Source organism: Micropterus salmoides, unplaced genomic scaffold (assembly GCF_014851395.1).
Source record: "Micropterus salmoides isolate LMB-PRFRI ecotype aquatic unplaced genomic scaffold, ASM1485139v1 Ms_hic_scaffold_1, whole genome shotgun sequence".
NCBI lineage: Eukaryota > Metazoa > Chordata > Actinopteri > Centrarchiformes > Centrarchidae > Micropterus > Micropterus salmoides.
This window is the reverse complement of record NW_024040040.1, coordinates 3,904,278-3,923,011: the sequence shown is the minus strand read 5'-3', so window position 1 is coordinate 3,923,011 and position 18,734 is coordinate 3,904,278. Positions and strand designations below refer to the sequence as shown.

General features: G+C 44.6%; 3 protein-coding genes across 8 annotated transcripts in view; 2 read left to right on the top strand and 1 right to left on the bottom strand.

Annotated features, from left to right (window-relative positions):
• LOC119916213 (NLR family CARD domain-containing protein 3-like) overlaps window positions 1–18,734 on the top strand; it is a 795,320-nt gene that overhangs the window by 513,401 nt on the left and 263,185 nt on the right.
• On the top strand, window positions 132–10,334 carry f2 (coagulation factor II (thrombin)). 5 transcript variants are annotated; one of them, XM_038713685.1, is made up of 17 exons: window positions 132–182; window positions 869–943; window positions 1,025–1,193; window positions 2,019–2,099; window positions 2,713–2,792; window positions 2,910–2,934; window positions 3,185–3,250; window positions 3,321–3,429; window positions 5,796–5,932; window positions 6,208–6,501; window positions 6,604–6,720; window positions 7,810–7,936; window positions 8,254–8,421; window positions 8,512–8,685; window positions 8,771–8,949; window positions 9,166–9,236; window positions 10,161–10,334. In XM_038713685.1, exons 1-17 carry the CDS (start codon window positions 135–137, stop codon window positions 10,311–10,313), a joined length of 2,073 nt encoding a protein of 690 aa, XP_038569613.1. In that variant the 5' UTR covers window positions 132–134; the 3' UTR covers window positions 10,314–10,334. The 5 variants fall into 5 exon arrangements, with proteins under 5 accessions (XP_038569613.1, XP_038569534.1, XP_038569460.1 ...); XM_038713606.1 differs by having other exon boundaries at window positions 857–943; XM_038713532.1 differs by having other exon boundaries at window positions 132–197.
• LOC119898615 (zinc finger protein ZFMSA12A-like) lies at window positions 10,406–18,194 on the bottom strand. Of its 2 annotated transcripts, none has more exons than XM_038712884.1 (12): window positions 18,056–18,194; window positions 16,573–16,778; window positions 15,720–15,794; window positions 15,481–15,573; window positions 15,300–15,398; window positions 14,414–14,537; window positions 14,023–14,338; window positions 13,902–13,948; window positions 13,702–13,826; window positions 13,073–13,595; window positions 12,379–12,834; window positions 10,406–11,184 (listed from the first exon to the last, which is right to left on the bottom strand). In XM_038712884.1, the coding sequence occupies exons 1-12, from the start codon at window positions 18,057–18,059 to the stop codon at window positions 10,967–10,969; spliced, it is 2,286 nt and encodes a 761-aa protein (XP_038568812.1). In that variant the 5' UTR covers window positions 18,060–18,194; the 3' UTR covers window positions 10,406–10,966. The 2 variants fall into 2 exon arrangements, with proteins under 2 accessions (XP_038568812.1, XP_038568734.1); XM_038712806.1 differs by having other exon boundaries at window positions 15,481–15,576; window positions 18,056–18,193.

Below are 18,734 nucleotides of genomic sequence, written 5' to 3'. Positions count from 1 at the left end.
GACCCCGTGACGTGACCCTGAACTCTGACCTGAGCAGGCGTTCCTTTACACAGGTGACGTCTTTCTAAACAGCTCGGGAACAAAAGTCCGGACGGTCACACAGCTGTGATTTCCTGTCAGCCAACTTCACATTTATGATTCCTTTAATGACGTGTCGACATTTCCTCTGGCGCCACCAACAGGTAGAAACCCTGCAGGTGAAAAATACCAAGGACACTTTCACCTGTTCTTGGAGACTCACTATAACAAACTGCCTGCATTTGTTACGTGTGTTTTTCTGAGAATCAATTATAATGTACGTTTTTGATATTATCTAAACAACTAAATAAAATATTAATAATAAAGATTTAATGTACTGAGCAACCAATGGCAGTAAAAAAAAAGCTAAATCATTACTTTGTTTAAAGCTGCGTGACTAATATACAGAAGTATTTTCTAATTTCTTCAAAATCTTTCCACATTTTTTATGTCTAATTATAAAATATACTGTTCCTGATACCTTACTTTCAGACATATAATAGTTTTTGTACAATAAAGCAGTTTTATTTAACAAATCAGCTGTAAAAGAAGTTTACTTTGTCAAACTATCAAAATTGGCAACATTTTCATTGAAATGAGGAACTATTTGATGAATCAATAAGTAAACAAGATTAGAAAATCAGAACAGACTTTTGATCAACCTAAAGAAAGAGAAGAACCTCCACCATCATCTGTGGAACAAATACTTTTATACTTATACTTCTTCTGCATCCTAATGTTCTTTTGACTCTTTCTGTGGCTGTATACTTTACTTTGATATACTTTAAGTTGCACATATTTGTACACAAGTTTGTACAATCTTATAATCAATTATTAGGATTACCACCAGGTTATACGTCCACATGAGTCGCACGTGTGCACTCGTCCTGCATCAGAGAGCTCTTGTTGTCCTGAACGCAGCCCGGTGAGTCAAAGTAAACATGTTGAGGATTCACATTAAACATGTGCGATACTTTGACCCTTCGATCAATACCCCCCCACACAGAGAGAGAGAGAGAGAGACACAGGCCGAGGCCGAGAGACAGACTGGACACAGAGTCTGCTGGATTTGGTTCTGAGGTTCTGCTTGGAGGTCTGGATCATGGTGGAACCAACATCTAAACCAGCTGCTGTTCTACTGCTGTTCGTACTGCACAGCTGCCTGGCGGACCATGGTAACTCACATTACTTCTTAGTACTTTTGGTGGTAGTTGTTGTGAAAGTACGAGCAAAAGTTGTAATACTCGCAGTAAATTGGTGGTAAACAGCGGTAATAATCCTAATCTACATTAAATCTGTCTTTGTGTACAAATATATGCAGTTTAAAGTGTTTTTCAGCCACAGAGAAACACAAAAAGAGTACAAATAAGTTTAGGAAGTATAAACATATAAATGTATTTGTTACTAAATGTGTAGTATTTTTACTGAAGTTTCTTTCCTTAAACTGAAAATTTGAATCTTAAACCTGACAGGAGCCAGAACGCGAGGTCCAAAGTAACTCTGTGTATTTATTACTATTGTACTTTACTTTGCTACTTTATACTTCTCCTCTACTGCAGTTCATTTTTATCAGTGAGTTATTTTTCAGATTCAGAGTTTACAAACAAAACATTTGATGAGCACAAATCTGCTGCATTGTTACAGATTAAACTATATAAAGGTAGTAATACTTCAATACTTCTAGTATTTTTCACCGTTACTTGTGTACTCTTCACATTTTGTTATGTAGTATTTTTACACCGCAGCATTGCTACTTCTACTGAAGTATCTGAATACTTCTTCCCGACGCGTCTGTCACCCTCAGCTGTTTCATCCAACTTTATTTAAACAACGCACAGCGGCCACTTTATTAGGAACACCCAGCTGAGATGACAAATGTAACAAAAAACAAATGATTCAGCTTATACTCACTGATATAACGTTTTAAAATTAAGTGGAACCTCTTTGAAAGAGGAGTTTAAACCACGTGGAAATGATTTTGATTGTCTGTGTGTCTGTAGTTTTCCTCAACAGCCAGCTGGCCTCGCAGGTGCTGGTCAGGAACCGTCGGGCCAATCAGATGTTTGAGGAGATGAAACCAGGTAACTTACGTGTTAATATGTCTCATCTTTTTTTTAGCTACTGACCCTTGAAAATGAAGAAATTTTCAAAGTCAAACAAGTCGACTGAAGACTAAAAGTTTTATCTCTGAGTCATGTATAGAGGTCTGAGGAGGAAATATAATCAAATTAATTTATTGTGTCACCATTATAGTGGTGGAATGGAGTCCTACTAATGTTTTGAGGTACATGTACTTTACTTGAGTATTGCCATTTTAAATACTAGTTACTTTTCAGATTCAGATTATTAATACAAACTTTCAATCAACTAATATTTAATGATGTATTATTACAGCTCAAACTACCCCGCATTATCTATAGGCAGTAAAATTACTCACCTGCCACATTAAAGTCATCAGCATGTTACAATAAGCATAATATTATTCTGAAATGGGACATTCTTTACAATGACTACTTTTACTTTTGGTACTTTATATTTTGACACTAATACTTCTGTACTTTTACTCAAGACCATGAATTTCTACACTGTAGTATTGCTACTTTTACTTTGGTCCCTGGGTCCCAAGTTGGGAACTACTGTGTACTATTATTATTATTATTATTATTAATAATAATGTGTATTATTCCAAACTAGGGAACCTGGAGAGAGAGTGTGTTGAGGAAATCTGTAACCACGAAGAAGCCAGAGAGGTGTTTGAACAGACGGATAAAACGGTACGACTCCAGATTTCATTCACTTTATTATCTAATAATCTAATCAGAGAACAAGTTGTAACAGTGTTCGTAGTACTGCTCAGTTTACTATCTAAACAGAAACTCTCTCCTCTTCAGGAAAACTTCTGGCAGAAATACCTGGGTAAGTAATACTACGTCTCCACAGGGACAGGAAGTAGCACGCGACACCAAACCTTCGATACAGAAATAAAAGGATTTCTGCTTTTAAGTTATTTTCAGTTTAATAGAGGTAAATGTACTGAAAAGGAGTTGAATTTGTGAAGTGGAGTTTGTTCGGATGAGCACTGCAAACACGAACAAAGTCCAGAACAGATCACACATACACAACCTGAGTACACGAAAATCTAACTACCTGCCTGTCTGCCCTCCAGACTGTAAAGCAGACCAAATCAAAAGATCACAAGAGAAGATCAACATCATCAGACAGTGTTTAGAAGGTAAATTCACGAAACGTTTATACTTTAATCTAACAAAGTACGTGCTGACAAAGTGAGCGTTTGTTTGCAGGTCAGTGTATTTCTGGTAATGGAGTGAAATATGAAGGAAATATCAACATCACACAATCAGGGAAACAGTGTCAGCACTGGAGGAGCAGCTTCCCACATCCCATTATAAGGTAACTAACTAACGTACCAACTAAATATCCGACCGACCGACCGACTAACTAACCAACTAAGTAACAGACTGACTAATTAACCGATTAATTAACTGACCAACTGACTGAGTGACTACCTAACCAACAGACTAACTAACTGACTAACTAACTAACCAACAAACTAACTGACTGACTAACTAACTAACCAACTAGCTAACTAACCAACAGAGTAACTGACTAACTAACCGACTAGCTAACTAACCAACAGATTAACTGGCTGACTAACTAGCTGACTGACTGACTGACTGACTGACTGACTGACTGGCCAATAGAGTAACTGACGTACCGACTAGCTAACTAACCAACAGAGTAACTGACTGACTAACTAACTAACCAACAGAGTAACTGGCTGACTGACTAACTAACTAACCAACTAGCTAACTAACCAACAGAGTAACTGACTAACTAACCGACTAGCTAACTAACCAACAGATTAACTGGCTGACTAACTAGCTGACTGACTGACTGACTGACTGGCCAATAGAGTAACTGACGTACCGACTAGCTAACTAACCAACAGAGTAACTGACTGACTAACTAACTAACCAACAGAGTAACTGGCTGACTGACTAACTAACCAACAGAGTAACTGGCTGACTGACTAACTAACCAACAGAGTAACTGGCTGACTGACTAACTAACTAACCAACAGAGTAACTGACTAACCAACAGACTAACTGACTGACTAACTAACTAACCAACAGACTGACCAACTAACTGACTAACTGACTAACTAACAGACTAACTAACTGACTGACTAACTGACTGACTAACTGACTAACAGAGTAACTGACTAACCAACAGACTAACTGACTGACTAACTAACTAACCAACAGACTGACCAACTAACTGACTAACTGACTAACTAACAGACTAACTAACTGACTGACTAACTGACTGACTAACTGACTAACTAACAGACTAACTAACTGACTGACTAACTGACTGACTGACTAACCAACAGACTAACTGACTGACTGACTAACAGACTAACTAACTAACTAACCAACTAGCTAACTAACCAACAGAGTAACTGACTAACCGACTAACAGACCAACTGACTGACTAACTAACTGACTAACTAACCAACTGACCGACTAACTAACTAACCAATCAACCAATCTTTCTATTTATCCATCTATCCAAATAAATAACTAAACAACTGAGGAATGAAGGGCCAGTGAATAAACGAACGACAAATACAAAGTCACAAACAATCCAACAAACCTACAAACAAGTTAACTAACTAGAGGAATTAAGACCTACTAAACTAGAGAATAAGTTGACTAATTACTAATATAATGAACAAAAAAACAAAACGACTAATTGACAAAGAATCTAAAGAGCTTTCAAACCAGTCAACTAACTAATTACCTAACAAGGATATGAAGGGCCTGAAGAATAAGTTAACTAACGAACTAACTAATTACCTAACAAGGATATGAAGGGCCTGAAGAATAAATTAACTAACGAACTAACTAATTACCTAACAAGGATATGAAGGGCCTGAAGAATAAGTTAACTAACGAACTAACTAATTACCTAACAAGGATATGAAGGGCCTGAAGAATAAATTAACTAACGAACTAACTAATTACCTAACAAGGATATGAAGGGCCTGAAGAATAAGTTAACTAAAGAACTAACCAAGGAAAGACAGGCTGTTCCATGTTTTGAGTCATCACCTGTCTGTCTGCGGTCTGTTCACCTGTCTGTCTGCTCTCCTGTCTGTCTGCTGTCTGTTCACCTGTCTGTCTGCTCTCACCTGCCTATCTATCTCTGTCTGCTCTCACCTGCCTGTCTGTCTGTCTGCTCTCACCTGTCTGTCTATCTGCTCTCACCTGCCTGTCTGTCTGCTCTCACCTGCCTGTCTGTCTGTCTGCTCTCACCTGTCTGTCTATCTGCTCTCACCTGCCTGTCTGTCTATCTGCTCTCACCTGTCTGTCTGTCTGCTCTCACCTGCCTGTCTGTCTGTCTGCTCTCACCTGCCTGTCTGTCTGTCTGCTCTCACCTGCCTGTCTGTCTGTCTGCTCTCACCTGCCTGTCTGTCTGTCTGCTCTCACCTGCCTGTCTGTCTGTCTGCTCTCACCTGCCTGTCTGTCTGTCTATCTGCTCTCACCTGCCTGTCTGTCTGTCTGCTCTCACCTGCCTGTCTGTCTGTCTGTCTGCTCTCACCTGCCTGTCTGTCTGTCTGTCTGCTCTCACCTGCCTGTCTGTCTGTCTGTCTGCTCTCACCTGCCTGTCTGTCTGTCTGCTCTCACCTGTCTGTCTGTCTGTCTGCTCTCACCTGCCTGTCTGTCTGTCTGCTCTCACCTGTCTGTCTGCAGGGAGTTTAATGCTTCACAGCCAAACAGCATCCTGCACGAGAACTTCTGTCGAAACCCAGACAACCGTCCGGAGGGACCCTGGTGTTTCACCAAAGACCCGACGGTCAAGAAAGAGACCTGCAAGGTCCCCAGATGTGGCAAGTATCTGGTAGTACAGCTACCGTAATACTTGGACCTCTCATACTAGTAATAACGTTCTCTGCAGTCCAGAAATGAGAGCCAAAATGTGGTATCGGCAAGTGTTACTAGTACTGCTACAATACTATCTGTACAAGTACTGTGGCCAGATGATACGTACAGTGTGAGAAATAAAAGTTGTGCTCGAGCAGAAAGGTAAATGAAAATGTGTAGTTTTAATTCAAACGACGTACAAGATTGATAAAAGTGCGTCATGTCTGTCTTTTTCTTCAAGGCCAGCCCTTCGTGCCCGCCACTCTGGCCACTAAACCAGTCAAAACCGGCACCTGTTTACCCAGTTATGGCATAGACTACACTGGCGACCTGGCCGTCACTCTGGGAGGCCACACCTGTTTGCAGTGGTCGGCGGCGGAGGCGCAGGCCCTCAGCAAGAACAAGGAGTTCATCGCCGAGGTCACTCTGCAGGGCAACAAGTGCCGGAACCCTGACAACGACCCCGAGGGCCCCTGGTGCTACGTGAGGGTTTCTGGAAACGTGACCGTCGACTACTGCGACCTTGAGCTGTGTGGTAAATACTACAAGTATCCACTTCGAGTACCAGTACTACTGCAGAATATTACACAGGTGATTAGTGAACTGTCCCCCTACCTGTTACCTGTCTGTCTCCCAGAGGACCCGCTGGTTGGCGATGTGTCGACCACAGAGACACAAGGCATGGAGCGCTCCGTCCTGGCGCCCGCCAGGAAAACCTTCTTCAACCTGCGGTCCTTCGGACAAGGAGAGAACGGTGAGTCTCCTCGTCAGCCCATCACAGCAGGCTGACTGATTACTAACTAGTCATTAAGCAGGTAAACCGACTGACTGATGAAGAAACAGTGGAGACTGACTGGTTTACTGACTGGTTAGGTTACCGGCTGGCCGACTCCTTACCAGACTGGTTAACAGGCGACTGACTGATTTATTGAGTGACTCGTTGAGCGAAAGGGTGGAATGACACCAGAGTCCCTGACAATCACAGGAAACAGGTGTACTGACTGGTTTACTAACTGGTCGCAGTTAAACTGAGGTCGACTGGCTGGCTGACTTCTTCCCTGACCAGTTTAAAGCTTATTAACTGCTGGACAGATGGTTACTGGCTGGTTGACCAGTTTAGTGACTGATAAATCAACTGGTTTACTGCAACTAGTTTACTGACTTGCTTGGTTAACCAGTGTTACTTGCTTGGTTAACCGGTGAGATAAGTTAACTGGTTTACTGACTTGCTTGGTTAACCAGTGTTACTTGCTTGGTTAACCGGTGAGATAAGTTAACTGGTTTACTGACTTGCTTGGTTAACCGGTGTTATAAAATAACTGGTTTACTGACTTGCTTGGTTAACCGGTGTTATAAAATAACTGGTTTACTGACTTGCTTGGTTAACCGGTGTTACTTGCTTGGTTAACCGGTGAGATAAGTTAACTGGTTTACTGACTTGCTTGGTTAACCGGTGTTATAAGTTAACTGGTTTACTGACTTGCTTGGTTAACCGGTGTTATAAATTAACTGGTTTACTGACTTGCTTGGTTAACCGGTGTTATAAGTTAACTGGTTTACTGACTTGCTTGGTTAACCGGTGTTATAAATTAACTGGTTTACTGACTTGCTTGGTTAACCGGTGAGATAAGTTAACTGGTTTACTGACTTGCTTGGTTAACTGGAGTTATAAGTTAACTGGTTAACTGGCTGCTTGACTAATTAACTGAAAGGTGTACTAACAGCATGGTTAACTGGTTTACAGCCTGCCTGACTGACTTTGTGACTACAGACTGTTAAACAGGTGTATTGACTGGTTAGTTAACTGGTTTATTAATGAGTTTACCGGCTGGTTGCGTCGCAGAGTGTGGGCAGCGCCCCCTGTTTGAATTGAAAGCCAAACAGGACAAGAAGGAGGTGGAGCTGTTGGATTCATACAGAGAACAACGCATCGTTGGGGGGGACGACGCCGAAGTGGCCTCAGCACCATGGTAACCACACTATCAATAATAAGTCTAATAGGTAAATTAAATTCACTTGTCACCTATTCAGTGTGCGACCAAGTGTGAAATATGGTCACAATCTCCTCTTCTGTTAATGAGCTATGTCGTCGTGGTGAAGTTGACCTTTGGGTAAAAAGAAAAAATGATCTTCACTTGTAACCCAGCAAACATCTGTGTCTTACATTGATAATTCTATCAACTTGAGTTGTGGCCAAAACACCATTTCGCTTGTCAAGCTGATTTTGTCGTCACGGTGGCTCCAAGCTCCTGCCCTGTGTTTGGAGTTAACGTGTTCTTGTTTGCAGGCAGGTGATGCTGTATAAGCGCAGCCCTCAGGAGCTGCTGTGTGGAGCCAGTCTGGTCAGCGATCAGTGGATCGTCACTGCGGCGCACTGCATCCTCTACCCGCCCTGGAACAAGAACTTCACCACCGACGACATACTGGTCCGCCTGGGAAAACACAACAGGGCTAAGTAGGACTTCCTGTCTGCACGTAGTAAAGGACCAAACTGGTTTTTAGATCAGAAACTGACTGATGGTTAATATTTATTTGAACGTTCCAGGTTTGAGCGCGGCACAGAGAGGATCGTGGCCATCGATGAAATCATCGTCCACCCGAAGTACAACTGGAAGGAAAATCTGAACCGTGACATCGCCCTGCTGCACATGAGACGGCCAATCACATTCACCGATGAGATCCACCCCATCTGCCTGCCCGACAAGAAGGTCGCCCAGATGTAAGACCAACACCGTCTCCGTCAGCTGTTAAACTTTCTATTTATAAATGGCTTCAGTCGTGTGACCGTAGATTTTCTGCGACAGCCTGATGACTCAAGGCTTTAAGGGTCGAGTGACCGGGTGGGGGAACCTGAAGGAAACCTGGAACCCTTCATCAAGAAATTTACCCACAGTCCTCCAGCAGATCCACCTGCCAATCGTGGACCAGGACACCTGCCGCAGCTCCACATCAGTCAAGATCACAGACAACATGTTCTGTGCGGGTAGGAATCCATCTAGCGCCATCATCAGGTCGTCATGTTAATGACCAAATCAGTGCAGGACTAATGGCGTTCCCATCAGCCTCAGCTGCACGCTGTGTTCACTGCTAATTCGCAATTGAAAGCATAAAAAGACGCTAAACTGAGATGTGAACGGTCTGACAGAGCTGCTAGCACGGCTGTAAACAGACGTCATGTTAAAGCCAGTCTGTGTTGCAGGTTATAGACCAGAAGATACTCAACGTGGAGACGCCTGTGAGGGAGACAGCGGTGGACCGTTTGTGATGAAGGTGAGAATCCTCTTCCGGAGAGAAAGAAGAATAACCAGCAGCTGTGCTTCAAGTCTTCTTCAAGTCATTTAGAATCAGCACACATGGTTTAGAACAGGATAACCTAGTGGAGAGCAGACTGAAGTGTTCGTCCAGGCCGCTGTGGAAACTGATAATCAATGAAATCAAAGTTAGAAAAAAGATTTATTTTAATAAAACACTTTTATTTTCATCATCAGCTGATTATTTATTATCTCGATTAAAGTGGAGGTAAGTAACGCCGGACAAACTAACGAGAGACAGAGAGATTTAGAAAGTATAAAACCTCCTCCAGAACACGTTCCTGAGCTGCGAGTGCGCACAGCTGGACCAGCTGATTGGCTAATTACAGCCACAGAGACGAGATTCATTTTCCCTTTGAGTGTCAGAGCATCTGATTTAGTGAAACTGGGCAATTAAACAATAATGATGATATATTGTCAATAAATATTTGCTTTAATTCATTTGAGTCATGAACATATTAGTATTTTTCTAATAAAATATTTATTTTGTTGAGGAAAAGGGACTGAAAATAATTTACTAATCATATTTGTTACTTTTTTAAAATCAGAATAGTTTTTGAATGTTCTGCCTCAGGTTTGTGAAGTGACCCTTTGAACTTGAAAGAAATAACGATTTGACATTTATGGTGATAATTATCACCTCCTGCAGCTTTAAGAAACGACTAATTGCTCAATGAAATATCAAATACTGAAAATGAGAGAAGGCCAATTTTAATTTCCAACTAAATCCGAAAACATTAAAACTGCAATCTAGAGATTAATTATTAAAAAAAATGTCCTGCTTGATGATAAACCACTGATTTAATTTTCTGCTGATGTTACAGAATGAAATGTTTATTATTTATGTTGTTAATCACTCTCAGTGTGTTTTCTGCGTGTCCAGTTCCCGGCAGAGAACCGCTGGTATCAGATGGGCATCGTGTCGTGGGGGGAAGGCTGCGACCGCGACGGGAAGTACGGCTTCTACACTCACCTGTTCAGGATGACCCGGTGGATGAAGAAAGTCATCGAGAAGGGCGAGGCAGGCGATGAATAGACACATTTCCTGTTCTCCCTGTGGAGCTAATAAAGTTTGTTGACATCGTACCAGGCTGACCCGGGGTCTGATTAAAGGGCCACATCAGAATATATAAAACACAACAGCTTTTATATCAGCACACATCAAGACGAGAACATAGCAGGTAGTTTGTTGACGTGTTTAGTGTTTGTTTGTCTTTACGAGGCTGCAGCCGGCGCAGCAGGTGACCACGCGCAGGACACGTTAGCGACACGGCTCGTCATCACGTCACCTGCTCCCTGAAGGATCGTTCACGGCACAGTTAGTTTGTATGAAAAGCAAACACAAACACTAAGACCCAAACCGTCCATGTGTGGGGATAAAGTTTCATGATTTAGTCTGTGAAATGGTAGAAAACAGTGAAAAATGAACGTGAGATACAACAAACCCTCCGCAGAGAGTTTGATATACGACTTTAACTAATAATGAAAACAGTTTGAAACATAGCAGGGCTGCAAATAAAGAAAAATCACTTTTGCTGAAACCCAGAATGATGTTTCTGCCGTCCGTTAACGCAGCCGCTGCGTCGCCACACTGCGACAGCGCAGGCGACTATGTGCCGAGTTATTTCTCTGCAGGAAGAAGTCAATGTAAAAAGTGATTGGAAATTAATCAGTCAACAGTTGTTCTGATTAAACGGACTCTCGGTTCAGCGTCCCCTCCGCCTCCTCGCCGTCAGCGGTCCGGTGTGTCAGCAGGTGTCGGTTCAGGTGAGTTTTGCGGGTGTAGCTCTTGGGACAGTAAACGCAGGCGTACGGACGAACGTCGCTGTGAGACAACATGTGTTTCTTCAGGTCGAACTTCCTCCTTAGACATTTACCGCAGTCTGGACACGAGAAGGGCTTCTCTCCTGGACAACAAACAAACAAACAAACAGTCAGCTCCATGACTGCAGAGAGTCACAGAGGTATTTAATAAATATAAGTATTTATTACACTTCCCATAATAAGATTAAAGCTCTCGCTCGCTCACAGTTTGGCACCTGACTGGTAACACTGAGTCTACTCGCTTGATTATCAAGGCATGAGTCTTAAAACCATTTGAAAGGTTTTGACATTTTGAAATGTGTATTTCTCAACTTGAAGTTAAACAATATTTAAAACAATGAGTACAGCAGAACAAGGGGAGCGTGTTGCTCTACAGAGGAGGCGGCTAGAAGCTGCAAATATTGGCCCACCGGCTCAGCGTACATCTGTCCACTGCCTGGAGGAGGAGTTTTAAATAAAGAGGATCATGTTTAGTTACTACAGTCTACTATTAGTATAACATTAGAATTTCATTTAAAAGTAGTATATTTCACCACTAGTTGAATATTAAATCCAGTTCCAGCCGTTTCATTTCTGTGGGTTGTTTTTATTTATTTAGTCCTCGTGCAGGAAAAAAGCTCCACGTCAGCCTCTAAGTTGTTAATGAGTCCTAACTTTTAACATTTAAGCATTTGCTGTAGCACGTCAAACTTCTTTAAAATGTCCCTATGAAAACTATGTTTTGAACGATTAGCGGCGGGGCGGGGCCCCTGATGTGGTTCCAGGGGGTCCCCAGCAAAGAAAATTCCTTGTTTGCCTACATGGCAGTAAAACAGTTTCTGATTCTAATCAGATGGGGACAAAATCCAGTCAAACGGGGGTCCTTGGTGTGACGTGTGTCAGTTCAGGGGGCCTTGACGTGAAAAGGTTTGAGAACCACTGGGTTTTAACTACGCAATACGAGCACCACATACATTTAAATGGTGTCAGCGCGAGGATCCACAACCACGTACGGAGACCAGATTAACTGGATTATATTTACAGGAAGTATAAAACGTGTGTCCAGTAAAAAGAAAGAAAACAAATCTAAAATGTTGGGAAATGACTTTTCATGAAATTGTTTTTGCTGAATCGTCACGATGTGTTTATGATCAAATTGTTTACAAGAGCACAACGTTCTTCAGAGATGTAGCCTCTGGATTTTGCTCTCTTTTGCTGTACAGTACACACAATTACTCCGAGCACAGCCAAGTACTTTTGCTAGTATAGCAGTACCTGAACCTGACGGAGTTTCTTACCGGTGTGGATCCTGCGGTGTTCGGTCAGGTGACAGGAGATGGAGAAGGCCTTCCCGCAGTCCTGGCAGACGTACGGCCGCTCGCCCGTGTGAGTCCTCATGTGTTTCTGCAGGTCGCCTCCGGACGGCCAGCCCTTCCCGCACACCGTGCACACGTACGGGCGCTCCCCCGTGTGGCGCCGCACGTGCACGTTGAGCCCGGCGAGCGCGGTGAAGTCTTTGGGGCAGTAGGGGCAGCGGTAGGGCCGCTCCCCGGTGTGCGTCCTCAGGTGGCCCTCCAGGCCGTCGCGGGTCTTGAAGCGCTTGCCGCACTGCGGACACAGGAAGCGGCTCTCGCTGGTGTGGCTCGCCCGGTGGGAGTGGAGGCCGGTCAGGGAGCCGTACGTCTTGCTGCACTGGTCACACTGGTACGAGCGGAAGGTGTGTGTGCGCTGGTGGATCCGGAGCTGCGTCACCCCTGGACCAGAACCACAGACTGTGAGTGAGGCTGGGTCAGACTCTGAAACCGTCTGCAGGAATAATTAGGACTACTTGTGCTTCACTATTCAACTATTTTACACACCAAGACTTTCAAAAATACATATTAATCGCCGTCTTTACGATTAGCTCATCACGTTCTTTCAAACCGCCCTACTACTGAGTCAGGACTCTGTGCTAGTCCCCGCCTCCCGATGAGGTCTACCTGAGCCCCTTACCTGTGAAGGTCTGGTCACAGAAGCGGCAGTTGTAGCAGGGCGCGGCTCCCTCCACCGAGTGGGTCTGCAGGTGTCGCAGCAGCTGCGTCTGAGAGCTGAACGTCTGGTCGCACACCGTGCAGGTGAGGTCCGGCAGCCGGTGCTGCAGCCGGTGGGCGTCCCTCTGCTTGGCCGACTCGAACACCTTATCGCACCTGCTGCAGGTGAACCCGCCTTTGTCCAGGTGCGTCTGCCTGTGATTGGTCAGACTGGACAGGTGGTGGAACGCCTTGTCACACTGGCCGCACTGGTAGACGGGTCGGGCCCGGTGGCTGCGCTGGTGCGACAGCAGCTCCGCTTTGGTTCTGAAGATGGCGTTGCACTGGAAACAGGAGTGGATCCTGGGGGGGCGCGGCTCCGGGAGGCGGGGCTCCGGGGGCCGGGGCTCTTCCTCGGGAACGGCAGGGTCACTCTGCAGGTCCACGGCGCCAGGAGTCATCAAGGCCGACCCGCAGGACTTATTGGTCCGCAGGTGACGGATCACCTGTACGCAGCAGAAGAAGTAGAAACTGGAAATACCAAGTAAATGTACTCGCGTCCTGACAGACGAGCTGATCGGACGGTTGGCGGTGAGACGAAGACAAACTGACCTGAGAACGGTAGATGAAACATTTGGCACACTGAGGACACTTGTGAGCCACCCGCTGAGAATTATGGGAAATGCTGTACAGAGCATTGGTTGTGACTTCGGAGCAGGACTGATCCGATTGGTCGACTGTAAAGAAAGGCGGGAGTTAGAGAAGACATCTGTGTGTGTGTGTGTGTGTGTGTGTGTGTGTGTGTGTCTCACCTGTGTCTTCTGATTGGTCGGCAAAGTTTCCAGGCGAGCCCTTGAACCTGACAGGAAACAGCGTGGTTATTCTCCAGCCCACACAGCTGATATCTGGACCACAGACGAGAAGGTGTCTCACCTGCCCACGTCCAGAACCACAGGCGTGACGGCGCATTCGTCACCGCCCACTGCTGAGCTCTCATCGGACGCCTCTCGCTCCTCTGGCGACACGGTCGGACCAATCGCAGTCTCCTGCACCTCCTCCTGTTCGTCCTCCGTCATCACCACCACCTCCACCTTCACCAGCTCCACGTCCAGCTGGATGGGACCGACCACGTCAGGGGGAGGATCTGATTGGACCTCTGTGTCGGTGGGCGGAGGGTCGGGATCGGTCAGTTCGGCGACGGCGGGGTGGGACCAGGCTGAGAGGAGGATCTTCTCCGTGTCCAGACCCACTGAGGAAAAACAACACGTTAATGGACGAAAAAATGTGACTTCCTGTTTGGCTGAGCTCGTTTGTGATGTCATACCCGCGGTGGTGGCGCGACCCAATAAGCAGCTCTGATTGGTCAGCAGCTCCCTCAGGTCCTCGCTGTCGGCCTCTTGCAGACAATCCTCCAGACCACCGGGGGCAGCGTCGAGCCAGGAGGCAGCCTGAGAGACACAAAGTTCCCTTCAGAGGTTTGCTAAGAGCTTGAGGCTTGAAGGAGAACGAAAACTTCTCTCCACATTCATGCAGATCCTTTGACGGGAGGGATCCCTCAGCTCACACTGCGTTCGCTTCTCTCATGGAAATTAAACTTGTAGGGGACCAAAGAAGAAGAAGAAGTTAACGGGAGCTGCTACTTACAGGAGTTCAAATATCTTTAAACTTCCTTTTGCTCCCAAAGCGAAGGACGTTCACTTTAAGGTTCTGAATGGAACATACCGGTTCTGCCGGAAGCTTTAGAAGTCGTTGTGGTTTGGATCACTGTGGTGACCCCATTGAAACTACAGAGCGTTTATTTTATGAACGTATTGTTGCTTTCTGGGAGGATGTGCATTGTGTTTGCTGCTAATTAGCGGGGATGCACCAAATGTTGAGCAACCGAAATCAATCGGCCGATTACACGTGTCCATTAAAAGTAAATGGACACATGTAATTTACTTACCGGACCCACTCGGGCCCCGGACACCCCCCCCCACCATAGTCTCTCCACATCCTGTGAGAAACACGGAGGGAAAAGCTCATTTTCACTATTGAATTTATGCAAAAAAGGCAAAATAAACGTATAATAAATGTATTTGGGGTTCGGCCAAGATTTTTAATTTCGGTGCATCGCTACTACTTAGTAGGTGCTGAACACTAAACAAACTCTACACACATCTTATATTCTGCAGTCTACTCATGTCGTGGGGGAATAATTCACTGACAACCTGTTTGAAGTCGGGAACCGGGAACAGCTGCTCGATCCTGGACAGGAAGTCCGATATGAGAGACTGGAGGGCCGAGTCAAAACTCTGGTCGAACACGTCCTGAAACAAACAGAGGAAACAAGGAGTGCAGTGAAGCCGGAGCCTCCTCTCTGCCGAGTAACGCTGTTGTTGCAGCACTGACCTGCAGGAGGCGCCGTCTGTCCGCCGGCCTCTGGGTCAGTTTATCCGTCAGAGTCAACAGAGCAGAACGACACTGATCCACCTCTCCGCCCGGCTGCTGAGGAAACACACCAGGACCTGGAGTTAACTGCACTGCACGCTGCTCAGCCCTCCTCCATCAATCAGCTCTTATTTTCATTATCAAGAAGACGTTCGGTTTACTGTGGCATAAAACAGACTCGGGTAAGAGTCCCGTCTCACCGTTGACTCTGAGACGTTGTGGACTTTGTCCAGGTGGGCGTGGACGGCCTGTGGATCCGGGTCGCAGAGCGTCACCTGGAGCCAGAACAGAGTAAACATGTTTTTATTTGTGCGTTTAAGCAGCTGATCTCTCAGAGCTCAGCAGCCGTTTCTCTCAAATATAAATAACCTGCGGCGTTTGAAAAACAAACACTTCCTGCTCAAAGACTCTTCCACCCGTAGGCCAGAAACAACACAAGTCACAAAAACCTCTGCAGAAAGGACAGAGGAGAAGTGAGGCGTCTCTCCCGGCTCTGATAAAACGTCTGTTCTAACACAGACGCTGCTGTGTTTGTGAAAAGTGTATTAAAGTGCAGTAAATCACCTGAAAGAGGTTTCTCACTCAGCTCAGCCAGAGTTTCTAATAATCAGAATAATGGTTCTGTTCCATTTAGGTGTGACAGAAACAGGTGTGTTATCGGTCACACCTGTTTCTGTGACCAGGTGTGTTCAGTTCTTCAGGACGGCCCGGCCTCTTTTTCTGGCTCAGTTTGTTCTTGCGCAGGGTCCTGGTTTTGGCTCTTGTTGTGTTTTTGGTTTAATGGAACCTGCACATTCAAAACGCGCTCACCTTTTCACGCCGTCTGATCCTGAACGCAGCCCTTTTGTGTCGTTGCTGAGATTTCCAACTAAACTTTCCAGGCCATTTTTCTACATGCGAAAGTACTCGCTGCAGAGCAGAACACACGAGGAGATACTGGATATTAAAAGGACTCTGATCAGCATCGGGGCCATAAAGCCTTGATGGGGACGTCCCTCGTGTGCAGTTTATAAAGCTGTTATTACACATTAACAGTGGTGTCTGGGTACAGACCTTGGCTCTCAGCGCCAGCAGCAGCAGACTCCTCTGCCTGTCTGTCAGCAGCTGTGGGACGGCCTCGGTTAGCAGGCAAACAAAGTCCTCCAGCATCCCATAATGCTTCACGCTTTTCCGGCGAGCGACCTGCCACATCGCCGCAGTCAGCAGGCGGAGAGGAGGGACGAGGAGGCGCAGGGAGGAGAGGGGGGGAGGAGCGGAGGCTGGGGAGGGAGGGGGAGGAAGACAGGTGTTATTAATAACATCAGTCTCAGGGTCCCGCTATTGATCATGTCGTCACACCTGAACAGAGCCGTTGTTGATGTTATTAATAGCACCTATTGTGACAAATCAAACATTTTATCATCATGAGCGTGTGCGTGACGGTCCAAATGTCTTTCTGAGAAAACACATTTCACTTCTAATGTGAAGCAAAAAGGAGTTTAAAAATGCATCTAAACACACATTAAAGTATTATTCCTATTCATTTAACAGAGCTTCCACACACTGGACAATTTGACTTGTCCTAGCAGGTAAACCAGAGGTGTTATTATATACAGTAATGGCTCATCGAGGTGTGTCACTTCTGCCACACCTTAATGGCAAACACACATTAATACTCTTTAGCCACACGTACTCATCAGTACTTCATTAAACTGCCTACTACCACCAATAATAAGGTCAACATCTTAATAAGTGAAACTGCTCCTTCTCCAGACCTGGACACAGAAATACAGATTTCTGCATGGAGTTTGGCTTGTTTCTATTTCCAGCCACACTCCATAAATAAATACCTTAATTTAAGGGTTCGTTGCTTATTAGAGATGTAAAAATACTTTAATAACGACATTCAAGATATTTGCTAAATAAGTACAACCCGGTCTGTATTTCGGCGTAGTGTACAGTATATAGTGAGACAGTTATTTCTTAAATAACCGTGTTTTTGCAGTCACAGCTTCAGTCGTTACTCGTGAAACATTTGACAGCAGCCCCAGTTTTAGTTACAGTATCGTTTTAACATTTGCGTATTGATGAATTGATGCATATAATTCTGGACGTAGTACTCTAACTGTAGAGACGATGTGTGGTTTACAGGAGACATAAACTGGGGACATCTAGATACAGTAACATTAACGCTAGCATGCTAACCTAACCTAGCTAGTCGGCTAAAAGGACCAGACGTGAAGCATTAAAATTGCTTTAAATTGCTTTTTTAAGCAACAATAAACGCCACTTGGTATGTTGAAAATAAGCCGAATTACACTGTAACTATAACCGACTCATAATAGCTACTAAAGTACTTTTAATTTAATGTTTACCTTTCCCACAAGATAAAGTATCCTATAAATGACTGTTTTTTGAATGGAGTTTGGAAGGTATCGGTCCAACGAACAACCACACGAGTAGGGCTAAATAACGTTCGCTAATTAATCAGCTCAACAAAGTATAAACTAGTCCTGATCAATAAACGTTTAATTGATTAGTAAACGTCAGCACGTACCCATCCTGCTGCCACAGTCTTGTTTACTTTTCACCGTTGCAGCACAGGCTAACAGTTAGCTCTGACAGCTAACCGCTAACTGGCGTGTTTACACTCCAGCTAACGGCGTCACACCGGACGTTAACAACGCCGAACACGTCCGGGGGGCGCGTGCAGGTGAGCGAGCCCAACTTTAGCCTCTCGTGCAGGTAATAATGGGCTTAATTAATTACGTCATTATTTGTTTACTAGAGAGGAGACGCTCCTGTCAGCTGTTGCAACAAACTTTATTAACATGACAACATTTTGACAAAGTTTTTTTTAAATTATAAAGTCTGTTATAACAATTTGACATCAATTAAATTTAAATTAGTTCTGTCGATTTATGCGCATGCGCACCATCCACAAGCGCGGTCTGTTTCCACGTCCATAAATCTGTGCAACCTGGCTGTTCGTCAGAAATATCAAAATATAATCTTTATTAGTCTATCAGAATACCTCTGATATAAATAAAGATGGCAGAATTCAGCATGCTCCCCATCTCCTTACATGGTGCAATATAAGATGATTCTGAACCATTATTTAAAAGGGGATATTAGTCAGAATCAGAATATGCTGCCGCTGAAATGATGTTAGAATATAATAAATTTAAAAAAGTCATGATACTGTGAGAGTTAAACCTTTGTGGGACTGGAAATGG

Bases quoted from the DNA above. Each gene is read 5' to 3' on its own strand.
- LOC119898615 (XM_038712806.1), bottom strand. The intron at 13,827-13,901 runs GTGAGACACACA...CTTTCTTTACAG, and splicing joins CGACCAATCAGAAGACACAG to TCGACCAATCGGATCAGTCC. The intron at 13,596-13,701 runs GTCAGTTTGTCT...TGCTGCGTACAG, and splicing joins GTTTCATCTACCGTTCTCAG to GTGATCCGTCACCTGCGGAC.
- f2 (XM_038713456.1), top strand. From the start codon at position 135: ATGATTCCTTTAATGACGTGTCGACATTTCCTCTGGCGCCACCAACAG. The intron at 3,251-3,320 runs GTAAATTCACGA...GTTTGTTTGCAG, and splicing joins CATCAGACAGTGTTTAGAAG to GTCAGTGTATTTCTGGTAAT. The intron at 8,950-9,165 runs GTAGGAATCCAT...TCTGTGTTGCAG, and splicing joins AGACAACATGTTCTGTGCGG to GTTATAGACCAGAAGATACT.